General features: G+C 39.0%; 1 protein-coding gene across 1 annotated transcript in view; it reads left to right on the top strand.

Moving 5' to 3' along the window:
* Nucleotides 1-12,927, top strand: part of LOC308631511 (serine palmitoyltransferase 1-like) — a 58,636-nt gene that overhangs the window by 25,768 nt on the left and 19,941 nt on the right. Inside the window, exons 6-7 of the mRNA XM_081262804.1 lie at nucleotides 5,365-5,497; nucleotides 11,898-12,027. Coding sequence (XP_081118930.1) covers nucleotides 5,365-5,497; nucleotides 11,898-12,027 — 263 coding nt within the window. The remainder of the gene's footprint in view (nucleotides 1-5,364; nucleotides 5,498-11,897; nucleotides 12,028-12,927) is intronic.

Genomic DNA, 12,927 nt, shown 5'->3' with positions numbered 1-12,927 from the left:
TGGCAACATCAAAGGACTGAGTTTAGATCAGAGCCTCCCACTTTCTTCTAGTCTTAAGACAAACACTCGTTGTTTGCTTGGTTTTTATTGGTAGGGAATTATTTCCTTAACAAAGTACTAGAAAACTAGAAAAGGCAATTTTTTATGAGGTTGTTGGTTGTCATCTGATTAATGAGGCTTTCTTTCTCTGACTATTTGCTAGGATAAAGAAATTGCTTTCTTAAAAGCCTCTCTTTATAGTGGATTTTATTTGCATGTGTAGCCTTGACCTCTTCTTAGAAGATAATCTGGGAAGACAAATTTATTGCCAAATCAAATTGTGAAGGGAAAAAAAGTTTAAAATCTTCAAAACCAGTTTCCCAAAGCTATCAAATACATTGTTAAAATAGCCTAGTTAACTCTCCATTTGGATCACTTGCATAAGAGTGTGCTGGGGGCTTTTAAACATCAAGTCCTTGGATTAATAGCTGTTAAATTAATTTTCTTGACCGGGTAATTCAGTACAGGATGTAAACATCAAAACAGAAGACGGAAATAGACAAGAGAAGCCTTTTAACCTCTGCCCTGTCCTCCCTATCACCATTCCATCCCCTCGAAAAAACAAGCTTCCATGACTAGTTTTTTAATTTTGCCAGAGATTTTGTTTTTCAGAATATGTTTTGCAGAATATGAAAACTTCTTTTATACATATGTGTTTCCCCCATTTTTGGAAAAATTGTTGTACACAGTATTTATTGTTCTCTTCCTTGATATTGAAATTGATATATTTTTGCTTGTTTTGTTTTTTGTGGTGCTAGAAATGGAACTAAAGACCTTGCACAAGCTATACAAACACTCTACCACTGGAATCCAGTCCCCAAATTAATGGGTTTTAAATTTAAATTGGATTTGATCTTTCAGGTATCTGAATGAGCCACCCCAGGCAACTGTGAATACAGTTGCTTATTGAGTCCTCTGTAAGCTATTTTATTGGTCACTGATTCATCCTAATTCTAAAATTATAGTTGAAGGTTCGAGGAGACTTTGGGATCTGGACCAAAGTTGCAAGTTAATTTGCAGTGGGACAGTTTTATAATGAGACAGGTGGGAGTAATGTGTCGTGTTTTCTGAGTGTGTTGTCCTTCAGACAACTTATTTCTTTTCTTCTTAATAGTTGCACAGTTCTCTTGTTATCTTTTTCCTTTCTATATATAAAATGCCCATATTTGTACTTTTTTGTTTCCAGCATGACTTTTTCTGTTTTTCCTTATTCTGGAAGTAATCATTTAAATATTTCTAGTTTTATTAATGCACCTTAAATTTTTAACATTTAGCAGTATCACAAACTATTTCTGGTCATCTCAATCTAAATTTTAAATCTCTGAAACGCACTGTATAATTTAGTTATTCTAAATATTTAGGGCACATTTGCTCTTTGCACTGAGCACAGAAGCAGTTATGAGGACCCCTTTCCCTCTTGTAGTCTTATGTGTATCCCTAAAGAGTTTAGTTCAAGGCTTAGGATCTCTTTTTCCCAGGGCCCCCAAAAGATAGCTTTTAACTTTGTCTTCTTTGTGTTCTTCTCTAGAGTTATCATATTCAGGCATCTGTTTTCCAAATCCATTCCCTCTTTTAGTTCTCTTTCTCTCTCTCTCTCTCTTTTTTTTTTCCAATTTTTCAGATCGTGAACACAAATCATTTGTGGTACAAGTAAATTTCCTTAATATTCCCTTTTTACTATTTTTACAGTAGCATATAAGCCAGATGGTTAATACAAAAAAAAAAAAAAGGAAATATAGCCATGATTGAGTTAAAATTTTATGTCATTTTTTTTAGGTTAAATCTTCTCCTGCCTCCCAGGTGCATGGCAGGTAGAGCTAAACAAGTTCTCACAATGGTGACCAGAATGTCTCCTCACCGACTTCTGAGGAAGTTAAGGAGCCTTCTCTTCCTCCAAGGCTATCTGATCTCTGTGCACCCACGAGGGTGTCTTCTGAAGAACACCTTTTTTCTTTGTTTTGCTTTTAATATACTTAAACTTATATTTACCTGTGATTTTTCTCCCTGGTACCCTGGGATCTGTTTTACATAGGTAATGGAAAGACAGTTGTGTGGTAAGGGTTTCTTGGTGAGAGATGATGGCATTTAATTCTGTTTGGAGCCATTAGTAAACAGTTGTTCATTTGGGTGTTTTTGAAAACATCTTCTTTCTTTGTGGTACTTAACTTTCATTTCATATTTTAGTGGGAAGAACATTAGACATAAAATTCCTAGATGTGCCACTTTTCTCCTGCCAGTCCTAGGGTGTGGTTGGCTCAGGTGGGAATATCTCTTCTTGCATAGCTTTTAAAAGTTTGGTAGGATTCTCATGTGAAAACATTTTGAAAAACATCCTGCGCTAGAGTTATGTTCTAATGAATACATAATTCTTATTATTTTTACTTTTAGAAAAACTTGTGTATCTAGGACTTTTTCAAAAGAGTAGTATAAATGCAAAAATATGAAGCTCTTAGAGAAAAACATAGTAGGTAAAATGTTTCTAAAATGTGACAAAGTTTACTATTTTTTGGTCTTTCCTCAAGAAAACAGGGCAGAAGGCTATCACATGATTCCATTTTAAGTAAGAAGCTAAACAAGTAGTTCTTAGAAGAAGAGACTGTAATTATTAGAAATTCAGATAATTAAGATAGCAAACTGTAACCGGGTTTTCCCTTTTAAAAGAAAACCTTTTCTTCTCCAGGTACCGGTTTAATTGAGCAGTCTTACATAGCATCCTGCTTGTTCCATTCCAGGCACTGTTCTTTATTGGCATTAACCCATGTGAATCTAACATCCCTTTGAGGAAGGGCTAGCTATTATCCCATATGGCTGAGGCACTGAGAGGCACAGCGCAGTTTTAGGTTTTCCCAGATGCACACCAGGTGACGGGGGACCCCAAGGCCTGTCTGTAATCTGAACTTCATGGTGGCCTTGGCTGCCAGAGCCTCTGATCTGGGAGCTAGACATGAAGATAAGCAAGTGTGAGAAAATGGGCCCAGTGCTCTGAGTCTTGTAGAGACTCTCTGGAGCACCTTCTGCAGTGGTATCTGCTGCTGTGACTTTGAGAATGCAGTGCTTGAGTTTTGTTCCATCCAGAGCTGAAGTATCAATTGCTGAAATGCATTTGTTCACAGAAGACATGAACATCAGAAGTCAAAGAATAGCTCCCTGTTTTTCTCCTTGCTGTCTCCCCTCCCTTGGGTTGAGAGTTTCTTCATTGCACAAACTAGCATCAAGAGAAACTAGTTCTGCAGTCACCCTGTCACAGAACCTGCTCTGCAAGGCCAGTATCTGCCAAACCCAGAATCTTTAGATAAAAGGAAAGCCCAGTCTTTCTGAAACTTTTGTACTTAGGTGTTGATTTATAGTTTGAAGGTTTTTCTTGCTACCTTACAGCACCTGTATATAAACAGTTAGGAGTGTAGGTAATGATGGGGTAGTCCTAACATGCCAGTTTTCATCCACTCACTTGCTCACTCTGAAGCCCTGAAACAAAACGATGTTCAGTTTTACAGTCTCATCTCTCATCAGTCAGGAGTCATTTAGAGCTAAGAAGTCTATAGAATGATTTAAAATAAAATCCCTTTTATAGTTAGCAAAAACAAGGTGTCTGTGTCCATAGCATGATTTTCTTTTTTGAAATTGGGATGTCTAATGAAAGCAGTCCACCATGTCCTGGGCAGCCCATCTGCTGACTACTTGGGGAGGTTTGTGGTAGATTCTCCCAATCAGAGGCACTATAATTGAAGGAGGCCTCTTCCTTGGGGTCTGCTTGGTGGCAAAGTGAGAAGTGGCTGGGAGGTAACACTAGGATGTGAGGGATGACCTCCCTGAGATTAACCCTTACTCATCTGCTTGGACTCTTCAGTTCTCAACTACTCTTCGCTCTCCAGCCAGGTTTTGCCTGAAACCTTTCACTAATAACATCTCTCTTAGAAGGTGCCTTGGACTTGGTGTAATGTCACAATATCCCCTACTTGGCTCAACTGGGATCTAGTCCACCAAACTTAGTGTTATTGTAAAATCCCACGTTTGTTTAATGTTGACATAAGGAAAAGTATCCAGTCTGAAGATAACTCTATTGGTAATGGAAATTGAATATTTCATGTGTTTCTTTCATGACTCTAGATTCCATTTGTATAAGTTGAAATGAAATGAAGAGAAGCATGCTTTATGCTTAATCATGACTTGACTGGAATGTGACTTCATTTTTACAGTTCTGTAACATCCTTTTAAGAAGTCTATAACTAGAGTGGGCCCTGCCAGCTATCCGCACTCTCTACCACTTGGAAATGTCCCTCACGTGGAAATGTCTTGGCCCCTGCTGTTGTCCCTAGTTCAGCCTTCCCCTCAGGGAACATACCACAGCTTCTTCTTCCACCATCTCAAAAATCTGTCTCTGCTATCTCTTATCACCCGCTCCTTTCTCCCTCAGAGCTGGCAGGACCCAGCTTCTTCCTTCCTGTGTCAGAAGTGCTTCTTGTACAGAGCAAATGGGAAAACTGTGATCTAGTCCTCCAGATGTGGGTCCTGCTGCAGTTAAAAGAGCAAAAGGAATGTTTAAAAATTCATTTCTCTCCTTGATAATGTCTCATTGTAAAACTACTTTGAAGTTCTAAGGATCAAAGGCAGTTGGTAGACTGTTCACTCTAAGCATTGCTGTCCTTCATCCCAGGACATGAAGCCTCATGGCACAGCTGTAAGGAACCCTGATTTAAGAGGGAAATAAAAACAGGTCAGTTTAATAATTATAAATTATCTAATCATTACATCAGCATTCTTCATAAGCTACTTCTGTGGAGGTATCCTGTTTCTTTTGGTATTATAAACTTGAATTTCCCGGTATACTCTTAAGAAATTCAGACAGAAGCCCAATCCTACAAAGAGATGGCAGATGCCACAAAGAATACTAACACAGATTGTGAAAGACATCGTCACTGAATTGCTAATACATGTTACCATCTCCTGCAGAGTTTACAGGTCCTTTCTCTAAAATGCAAAAAGACGGTATATTAACGTGGCCTCAGTGTTTTTGCTCCAGGAAGTTAAAGTAGATAGTCAGTGGATCTGGAATTCCTACAGTAGAGTGAAATAAAAGCAAAATTGCCTCTGTCACACATTTATAGATAGGAAGGTAGTTGATGTTAATTTCGTGTTTTTCAGAAGTGCTTCTAGCCTAGAATTATTTTAATATATCTTTAATAGTTTATTATTTAAAAAATAGATTTTATCCATAAGGTGAAAGTGTTATTAAGCTATTATGTTCCTTTCTTTATTTTTTAGTGTAAAGGAAGAATCAATCATTATAAGACAGTTTTAACTTATTCAACTTTTTTGTTGAAATAGATGTTCATTTGGATTTGGAAGAGCGCCTGGCAAAATTTATGAAGACTGAAGAAGCCATTATATATTCATATGGATTTTCCACCATAGCCAGTGCGATTCCTGCTTACTCTAAGAGAGGAGACATTGTATTTGTGTAAGTCAGCTTTACTTGTACTTCCAGTCAGAATTTGAAATGTTGACCATCTCAGAGAATTCTTCCATTGGAAGTTTTCTACATACTGTAATAGGAAGTTTTCTTTTTATTTGTAAAGAAATATACAAAGGGTATGAGACATTTACTCAAGGATGCTTGAAGGTTTCAGTTGTCATCTGCTATTGAGATTTTATTTATTTACATTTAGATGAGGCATACCACCTGCCCTCCCTGTTCAGTTCTGTGGCCTTGTGGTGCCCTCCTGAGTCCATGTCATGGTCTCACACTGCTCATTCTGCCTGGCAGTCACTTCTCATCACCCATCCATCCCAAACTCAGATCTCTGCTAATCTTGCTTTAGAGTTTATTTAAGGACACGGGAGCCATAAATTGAAAATGTCCTTACTGCCCACAGCAGATCCTGGATGCATGATACTGCTGTCACTAGAAATGCAAAGGCTGGCAAGGAGAAGATGTGAACTACCTTTTCAGGCTTTTTTTTTTTTTTTCTCCTTTTAACCATTTCTCCCCAGATATTTGAGCTGTAGCCTCCTCATTAGCCTTACACACTGGTTTCCTCTCCCCTCAAGTTCTTTGTACATGCAGTCCCCATGCCTGGAATACTGTTCCCTCCTCTTGTCATCAATTTATTTCCTGCTCATTATATTTATAATGTCTGCTCTGCTGGGAAGCCTTGCTCAACTTCTCAGAGCAGGTCAAAACCCCTGCCAGAAAGAATTTGATATCCTTATGAATCAGTGCACTGACATTCCCACTGCCTGCCCTTCATTCCCCTCAAGCATGAAGAGACATTCTCTCTCCACTCTTCTTTTCTAGTTCTTATAACAGTTAATAATTTTATGTCTTTGATTATTTTCTTCTGTTTCTTGCTGAAAGCCCATTGCTTAGGATCACATTTATCATTTAATAGTATTCATTTAAATATTAGTTCAGTAAATCAATGAACAAAAAAAAGAGGGGTCCGAGTACTTGAATGCTGGAGCCTGGCCTGCCTGGACCCTGCACTGTCCTGTTACCTGCCACTCACCACTGGAGGTGCTGCTTGTGCAGTGGCAGAACCTTCCACTGCACCCGCTACAGAGCTGAGGCTCCCTAGGGATTTTCAAGGTATATGTGACCCAATCCTCACCAGAACCCTTCAGTAATCTGGAGCACTGAGGAAGGCTTAGTTGGGCATTTTAATTAAAATTAAATACTGTGAAAGACTCACCACTAACTTGAAAGCCATTGATTTAAACAGTGTTTCTTTGTTTTCCATAAAAGCAGAGTTAGAGATAACTGCAATGTCATCATCTATTTACCACTTATTCAAGGACCCACTATTAATTCGTTTTTGAGTTTAAGTCCAGAAGAAGTGAACTTGTAGCTACCTTTTTCAGATTCAATGAATACTATGTTTTGAGTTTTAGCTGGTGGGAAACCTAAGCTACATATCCTTCCATGCACTATACCTAGTGTCTTTTTTGCTTCCAGGGAATCATTAGACAGTTTATTTTCTTCTACATGATCTATTTTTGACTGATTCATAAAAATATAAATTGTCCATATTGATTGGGTAGTGTGATATCTCAGTACGTGTATACATTATGTACTATATAGATCAATTTAAACTTCTATCCCCTCAAGCTCTTATGGTTTCTTTATGGTAAAGACTTAATGTGCTTTATTGTTTTGAAATATACTGTGCATAATTACTGTCTATAATCACACCAGAACTTCTTGCTCCTATCTAACTGTAACTTAGTATTCATTGACCAAACTTTCCCCTTCTCTCCCTCCCTGCTGTTCTTTCTGTCATCTTATAGTTGCCATTCTACTCTGAATTTCCCATTCCCGATGTTTTTAGATTCCACATAAGAGTGAAATCATATAGTATTTGTCTTTCTCTGCCTGGTTCATTTAACGTAGTTATCTTCATTTCCATCCAGATTGCCACAAATGACAGGATTTCATTTTTTTTATGGCTGAATAGTACTTCATTTTCTATGTGACACATTTCTTTCTTTTTCTTTCCTTTTATAGTACTAAGGGTCAAACCCATACTAGGCAAGTACTTTGCTACTGAACTGCACACAAGCCCTTTTTAATTTTTATTTTCAGATAGTTACCCACACTTATATTATACTTTCGATCTTCCTGCCTCGGCTTACCAAGAAGGTAGAATGACAAGCATGTGCCACCATACCCAACTGTACCACATTTTAAAAATCCATTTATCAGCTGATGGATATTTAGGTTGTTTCTATCTCTTAGCTATTGTAAATTATGCTGTAGTAGACATGGGAGTGCAGGTGTCTCTTCAACAGACTGATTTCATTTCCCTTGGTTAAATAACCAGGAGTGGGATTTGCTGGATCAGGTATGTTTTTAGTTATTGGAGGGGGGTGGTGGTGGGGGGGGTGGGAATTGAACTCAGGGCACTCAGCCACTGAGCCACATCCCCAGCCTTATTTTGTATTTTATTGAGAGACAGGGTCTTGCTGAGTTGCTTAGCACCTTGTGGTTGCTGAAGCTGGATTTGAACTCAGGATCCTTCAGCCTCCTGAGCTGCTGGGATTACAGGCATGTACTGCCATGCCCAGCTGTTTTTAGGTTTTTGAGGAAACACATGTATTTTCTCCCATTCTGTAGGTTGTCTCTTTACTTTTCTTGTTTTCCTTTGCTGTACAGAAGCTTCTAGTTTGATGTGATCCTGTTTGACTATTGCGTATGTTTTCTGTGCTTTTGAGGCCTTATCTAAAAACTTGTTTAACCATTCAGATATCCTAAAGCATATTCCCTGTTTTGTTCTAATAGTTTCACAGTTTCTGGTCTTTAAATCCTTAATCCATTATAAGTTGGTTTTTGTAACTGGTGAGAGATGGAGTTTCACTTTATTCTTCTGCATGTGGATATCCACTTTTTCCTAGCACCATTCATTGAAAAGACTATCCTTTCTCTGGCGTGTGTTTGCTCAAAATCATTTGACCCTAGAAACGGGTTTACTTATAGCCTCTCTGTTGTGTTCCACTAGTCTAATATATCTGCTTATACACCAGATACAATGCTATTTTAGTTACTGTAGGTTTATATTACATTTTGAAGTTAAATAGTATGGTTCTTCCTGCTTTGTTCTTTTGCTCAAGATGGCTTTGTCCATTTGGGGATTTTTGTGGTTCCATATAAATATTTTTTTCTTGTCTTTGAAGAATGTCTTTGTTTTTTAGGGATTGCAATGAATCTGTAGATGATTTTAGATTGCATATCTATCTTAATAATACTGATTTTTTTTCAGTCCTTGAAAATAGGATGTCTTTCTACTTTCTGGTATCCTCTTTAATTTCATTCACCACTGTTTTATAGTTTTCCTTGTAAAGATCTTTCACCTCTTTGGTTGTTTTGTCTGTGATTTTTGAGTCTTATCCTTTTTTTAGCTAAGGGTTTGTCTATCTTTTCAAAGAGGCACCTATGTGTTTAATTGATTGATTGTGTGTGTGTGTGTGTGTGTATGTGTGTTCTTCATATGTGTGTTTTTCTAGTTTCTTGAGCCATAAGGACCTGCACAGTCTAAAGGACATACCAAGACTTCAGTGTGTCTTTTCATTTGCACAAGTCTATATCACCAGTCAGCATGTCCTTCTCTACCTGGTGCTTAGGCAAATCTGGAGTGCCATCTGTGAGCACTGGCCCAGCAGTAGCTGTACTACCCAAGATTGAGGAAGGAGTGGTAAAGACAGTTCTTCAGATACCAAGGCTGACACTTGAACTGGATCACACCAAAGTCTCACAGCTTCAGGGACATATACAGTCCGGGAGCACGGGGAATGTGCCTCAGGCCCACTTCAGTCCTGGCAGTGATGCAGGCCAAAACTTTGGCCTATCCCACTGGCACATGGGTCTCCACCTGAGGCAGAGGTGTGTCTCAGTCACTCATCTTCGAGCTCTGGCCTGTGAATGAGGTCTTTGGTTTCTACCCAGCATTGAGTCTTAACATGGCAGGCCTGGCACTCCCACTTCAAAACATTCCTATGCCAGCTTTCATGCCCTACTCCTCAAAGGGCAGAGTCTTGCTCTAAGCCTGCCACCCCAACGTGGAGGAGGGGTGGCAGAGGCAGTCTCTGTGCAGCCTGGCTAATGCAGGTCCATAGGTTCAGTTCAGAGGTTTTCCCTGGTGGTAAGGGTAATGGGACTCTTTCTGGTACCGGGTTTCATCGTGGTGGGCCTGGTATCTGTGTTTCAGGTCTAAGGCCTAAACTTAATTCCCTGTCTCTCCCCCATGCAGGAAGTTTCTCTCGGCTTGGAGTTAGGGAAGGGGTGATTCTCTAGTAACTCCTTCCTTCCTGCTTTCTTCAGTGTCTTTTCATTTTGTTACACTAAAAGTAAGCCCTGTAGTCTCTCGCTTACCTGGCTTCCGTAGTTCTTGGTGGTAATAGTTTAGTTTATGAATAACTGGTAAATTCAGAATCTGGGGAGACAATTGCTGGAAGATCTTACTCAGAGGATCTTGCCATCGGCCTCCAATTCTGCATATTAAATATAATACTTTTGCCTGAAATTCAGTTGAATGCAGGGATGCTAAAGGTAAAAATGTTGTTTGATAAATTGGTCTTGACAAATCCATCAGGCACAGTGCTTCATTTCCTTTCAGTGAATGGTGATGATGTTTCACACACAGAAAATTTCAGCACAAAGTTTATTCACGAACTTAAGTCTGTTCCTTCAATCTGTTGTCTGTGTTCACTTATTTATTTCATATTCATGTTTTTAGATTAACTAAAATATTGAGGTCATTGCAGGTTTATAAGCACTGAAAAGAAATCAGACTGAGATTTGTGCACTCTACCAAGTCTGTTTTCTCTGGCTGCTTTCAGATATTTTTCTTGATCATTTGTTTTCAGGAATTGGACTATGGTGTGTTTGGGCATCTATTTGTTTGGGTTTACTGTTCCGGGCTTTGCTCAGCTTCTTTAGTCTATAGGTTTAAGCCATTTGTCCCATTTGGGAAGTTTTGAGCCATTATTTCTTTGAGAACCTTTTTATTAGTCCCACCCTTTTTCCCTTTTCCTTCTACAACTCTAGTGACACAAATATTCCATCATTTATTATACTCCCACAGATCCCTGAATCTCTGCTCATTTCTTCCTAGCCTATTTTCTTTCTGTTGTGCACCGTGAATCATTTCTATTCGTACATCTTTCCATTCGCTGATTCTTTCCTATCCGTTCAATAAAGTCTTGTTTTGTTTTTCAGTACTAATATCTTCTCAGGATTCTTCTTTATAACTTCTCTTTCTTTACTGAGGCTTCCTATTATTTCACTTTTTGCAGGCATGTTAATAATTGCTCATTGAAACATTTTTGTGTTGGATATTCTGAGATAATTGTCAGATGATCTTGTTTTCTCTTTTCACCTCAGTATTGACATTTGTTTTCCTTCATTCTGTGTAAGTTCTTCTGATTCTTGGTATAAGTAATATTTAATTGGAACCTGAGCATGTCATATAATGTACTACAGTGTATACCTTCTTTAAACCAACTCTTTCTGTCGGCTTTCTCTGACACTATTCTAACAAGGGAAGGAGTGGGGGACTGCCTCCTTGTTACTGCTGCTAGGGTGTCCCATCCCAGGTTCCTACTTGGCCTCCATTAACATCTGAGGTGGAAGTTTCTTCATTGCTGCTGGGTGATGAAGACAGTACTGATTTTTCCCTAAGTGACGTCTGGCACCACCAAGCAAAAACCAGGAGGGTGCCCCAATACTGGGATGGAATTTTATGTACCCCATGTGGTCTCTGCCAACACCCCAGTGGGGAGGACAGGGTCCTCTTGTCACCAGCTAGCAATGAAAGTCCCAGCCCCCGGGAGGGTGTGGGATACTTTGTTATAGCCCCTCAAGGGTCAAGTCGAGGTTCCCTTTCTCAGTCTCTGCTGGTTTGAGTGAGGTTGGAGCTATAGTTTTTTCCTATAACGTTTGGTCATAGTTAAGTGGTTATTGTTCAGAACCCTTCTGTCCAGCTGGGCTACCACTGTTGCTTCCCATGAGAAAATATAGCAGAATAACAGTCACATCAGAGATGACACTGATAGTGAGTTGCACCAATATGTTGTGTATTTCTTAGAAAGAGCAAGCATGTGAGTCATTTGATATGTGCATCCTGATCTCAGAGAGGTTAGAATTTGGCAAGTATGCACTGCTTAGAATAGATTAAATGTGATAATTGTGTGACAAGGACTTGCAGAGTGAAGAGCAAACAGTGACATATGAATGCTCAAACATGTTTTATTTGCTGTGTTCCAGTTAACAACTGGAGATTGGTTAACTCACAAAAGCAAGCATTCCTTTCCTGAGAATGTTGACAAGGCCCTTTAACCCCAATTTGGTGAACCTCTCTCCCTTGCAGAGATAGTGCTGCCTGCTTTGCTATTCAGAAAGGATTACAAGCATCACGTAGTGACATTAAGTTATTTAAGCATAATGATGTAGCTGACCTGGAGCGACTACTAAAAGAACAAGAGATCGAAGATCAAAAGGTATGATTCTTTTGAAGAAAATTATACAGTTCTTTTGTACTTTCTAACCAGCTAAATTATATATGAAATGGTAATTTGTCATTGAAAACTTGCCTGCGGATCACATTTGGATATTAAGTAAGCGTGTTCCTGCTTATTAAATATATTTCGTGTTGGAGAGCCAAGACTGATTGTAATTGCCTTGTCAATGCCATAATTATATACAGCAAAATTAAGGGGGTTGAGGGACAGTTTGCACTTAGTGAGTGGGGGAGATACACACTCTCAACTCTGTATAGTACCACCAAAACTCATTAGGGCATGTATCTAGTGGATTCAAAATAGGCTTATTATATCAGAATAAATCACATACCAATTACATGGAGGAAAGAATGTCAGCAGATTTTAATTTATTTATGAACCAAGTAAGACCCTTTCTCCCCACCCCATCCTTACCCTGGAGCGCTAAGCAGCTGCTGCCTGTGGGAAAGGACTGCCCTGTAATTGGACTGCCTACAACCTGCAGCCCTGTTTTCAGTCCTTTGTCCCAGGAACATGAATAGCCCCTGGTGGTGGTGGTTTGTATTTGCCCCCTTGGTTTCTAATTAGAGAATGGCACAGAGGAAGTACGTTCAAAGCATCGCTATTAGGATTATAATTTATTTTTCCTATGATGACAAGAATGGAAAGAGTAGTTCTGGTCTGTGGCTCTGTAGCAGGACATAGTGATAGGTGGACTGTTCTGGGAGCCTGAATGTTGTATCCTTTATCTCAACTGTTTCAAGAGGACTTTGCAGATGTGACTTGACTCATTCATAACTAGAATAACAGATGAAAATGCACATCACATTCCTCAATTTTGTGTTAATTTCCATTTTCCCAAATATTTGCTTTATTTATTTAGGATTCTGTCATCTTTGT

The sequence above is a fragment of the Spermophilus citellus genome (assembly GCF_964194105.1).
Source record: "Spermophilus citellus genome assembly, chromosome: 12".
In the NCBI taxonomy this organism is placed as follows: domain Eukaryota; kingdom Metazoa; phylum Chordata; class Mammalia; order Rodentia; family Sciuridae; genus Spermophilus; species Spermophilus citellus.
This window is presented reverse-complemented; position numbering and strand designations above follow the sequence as displayed.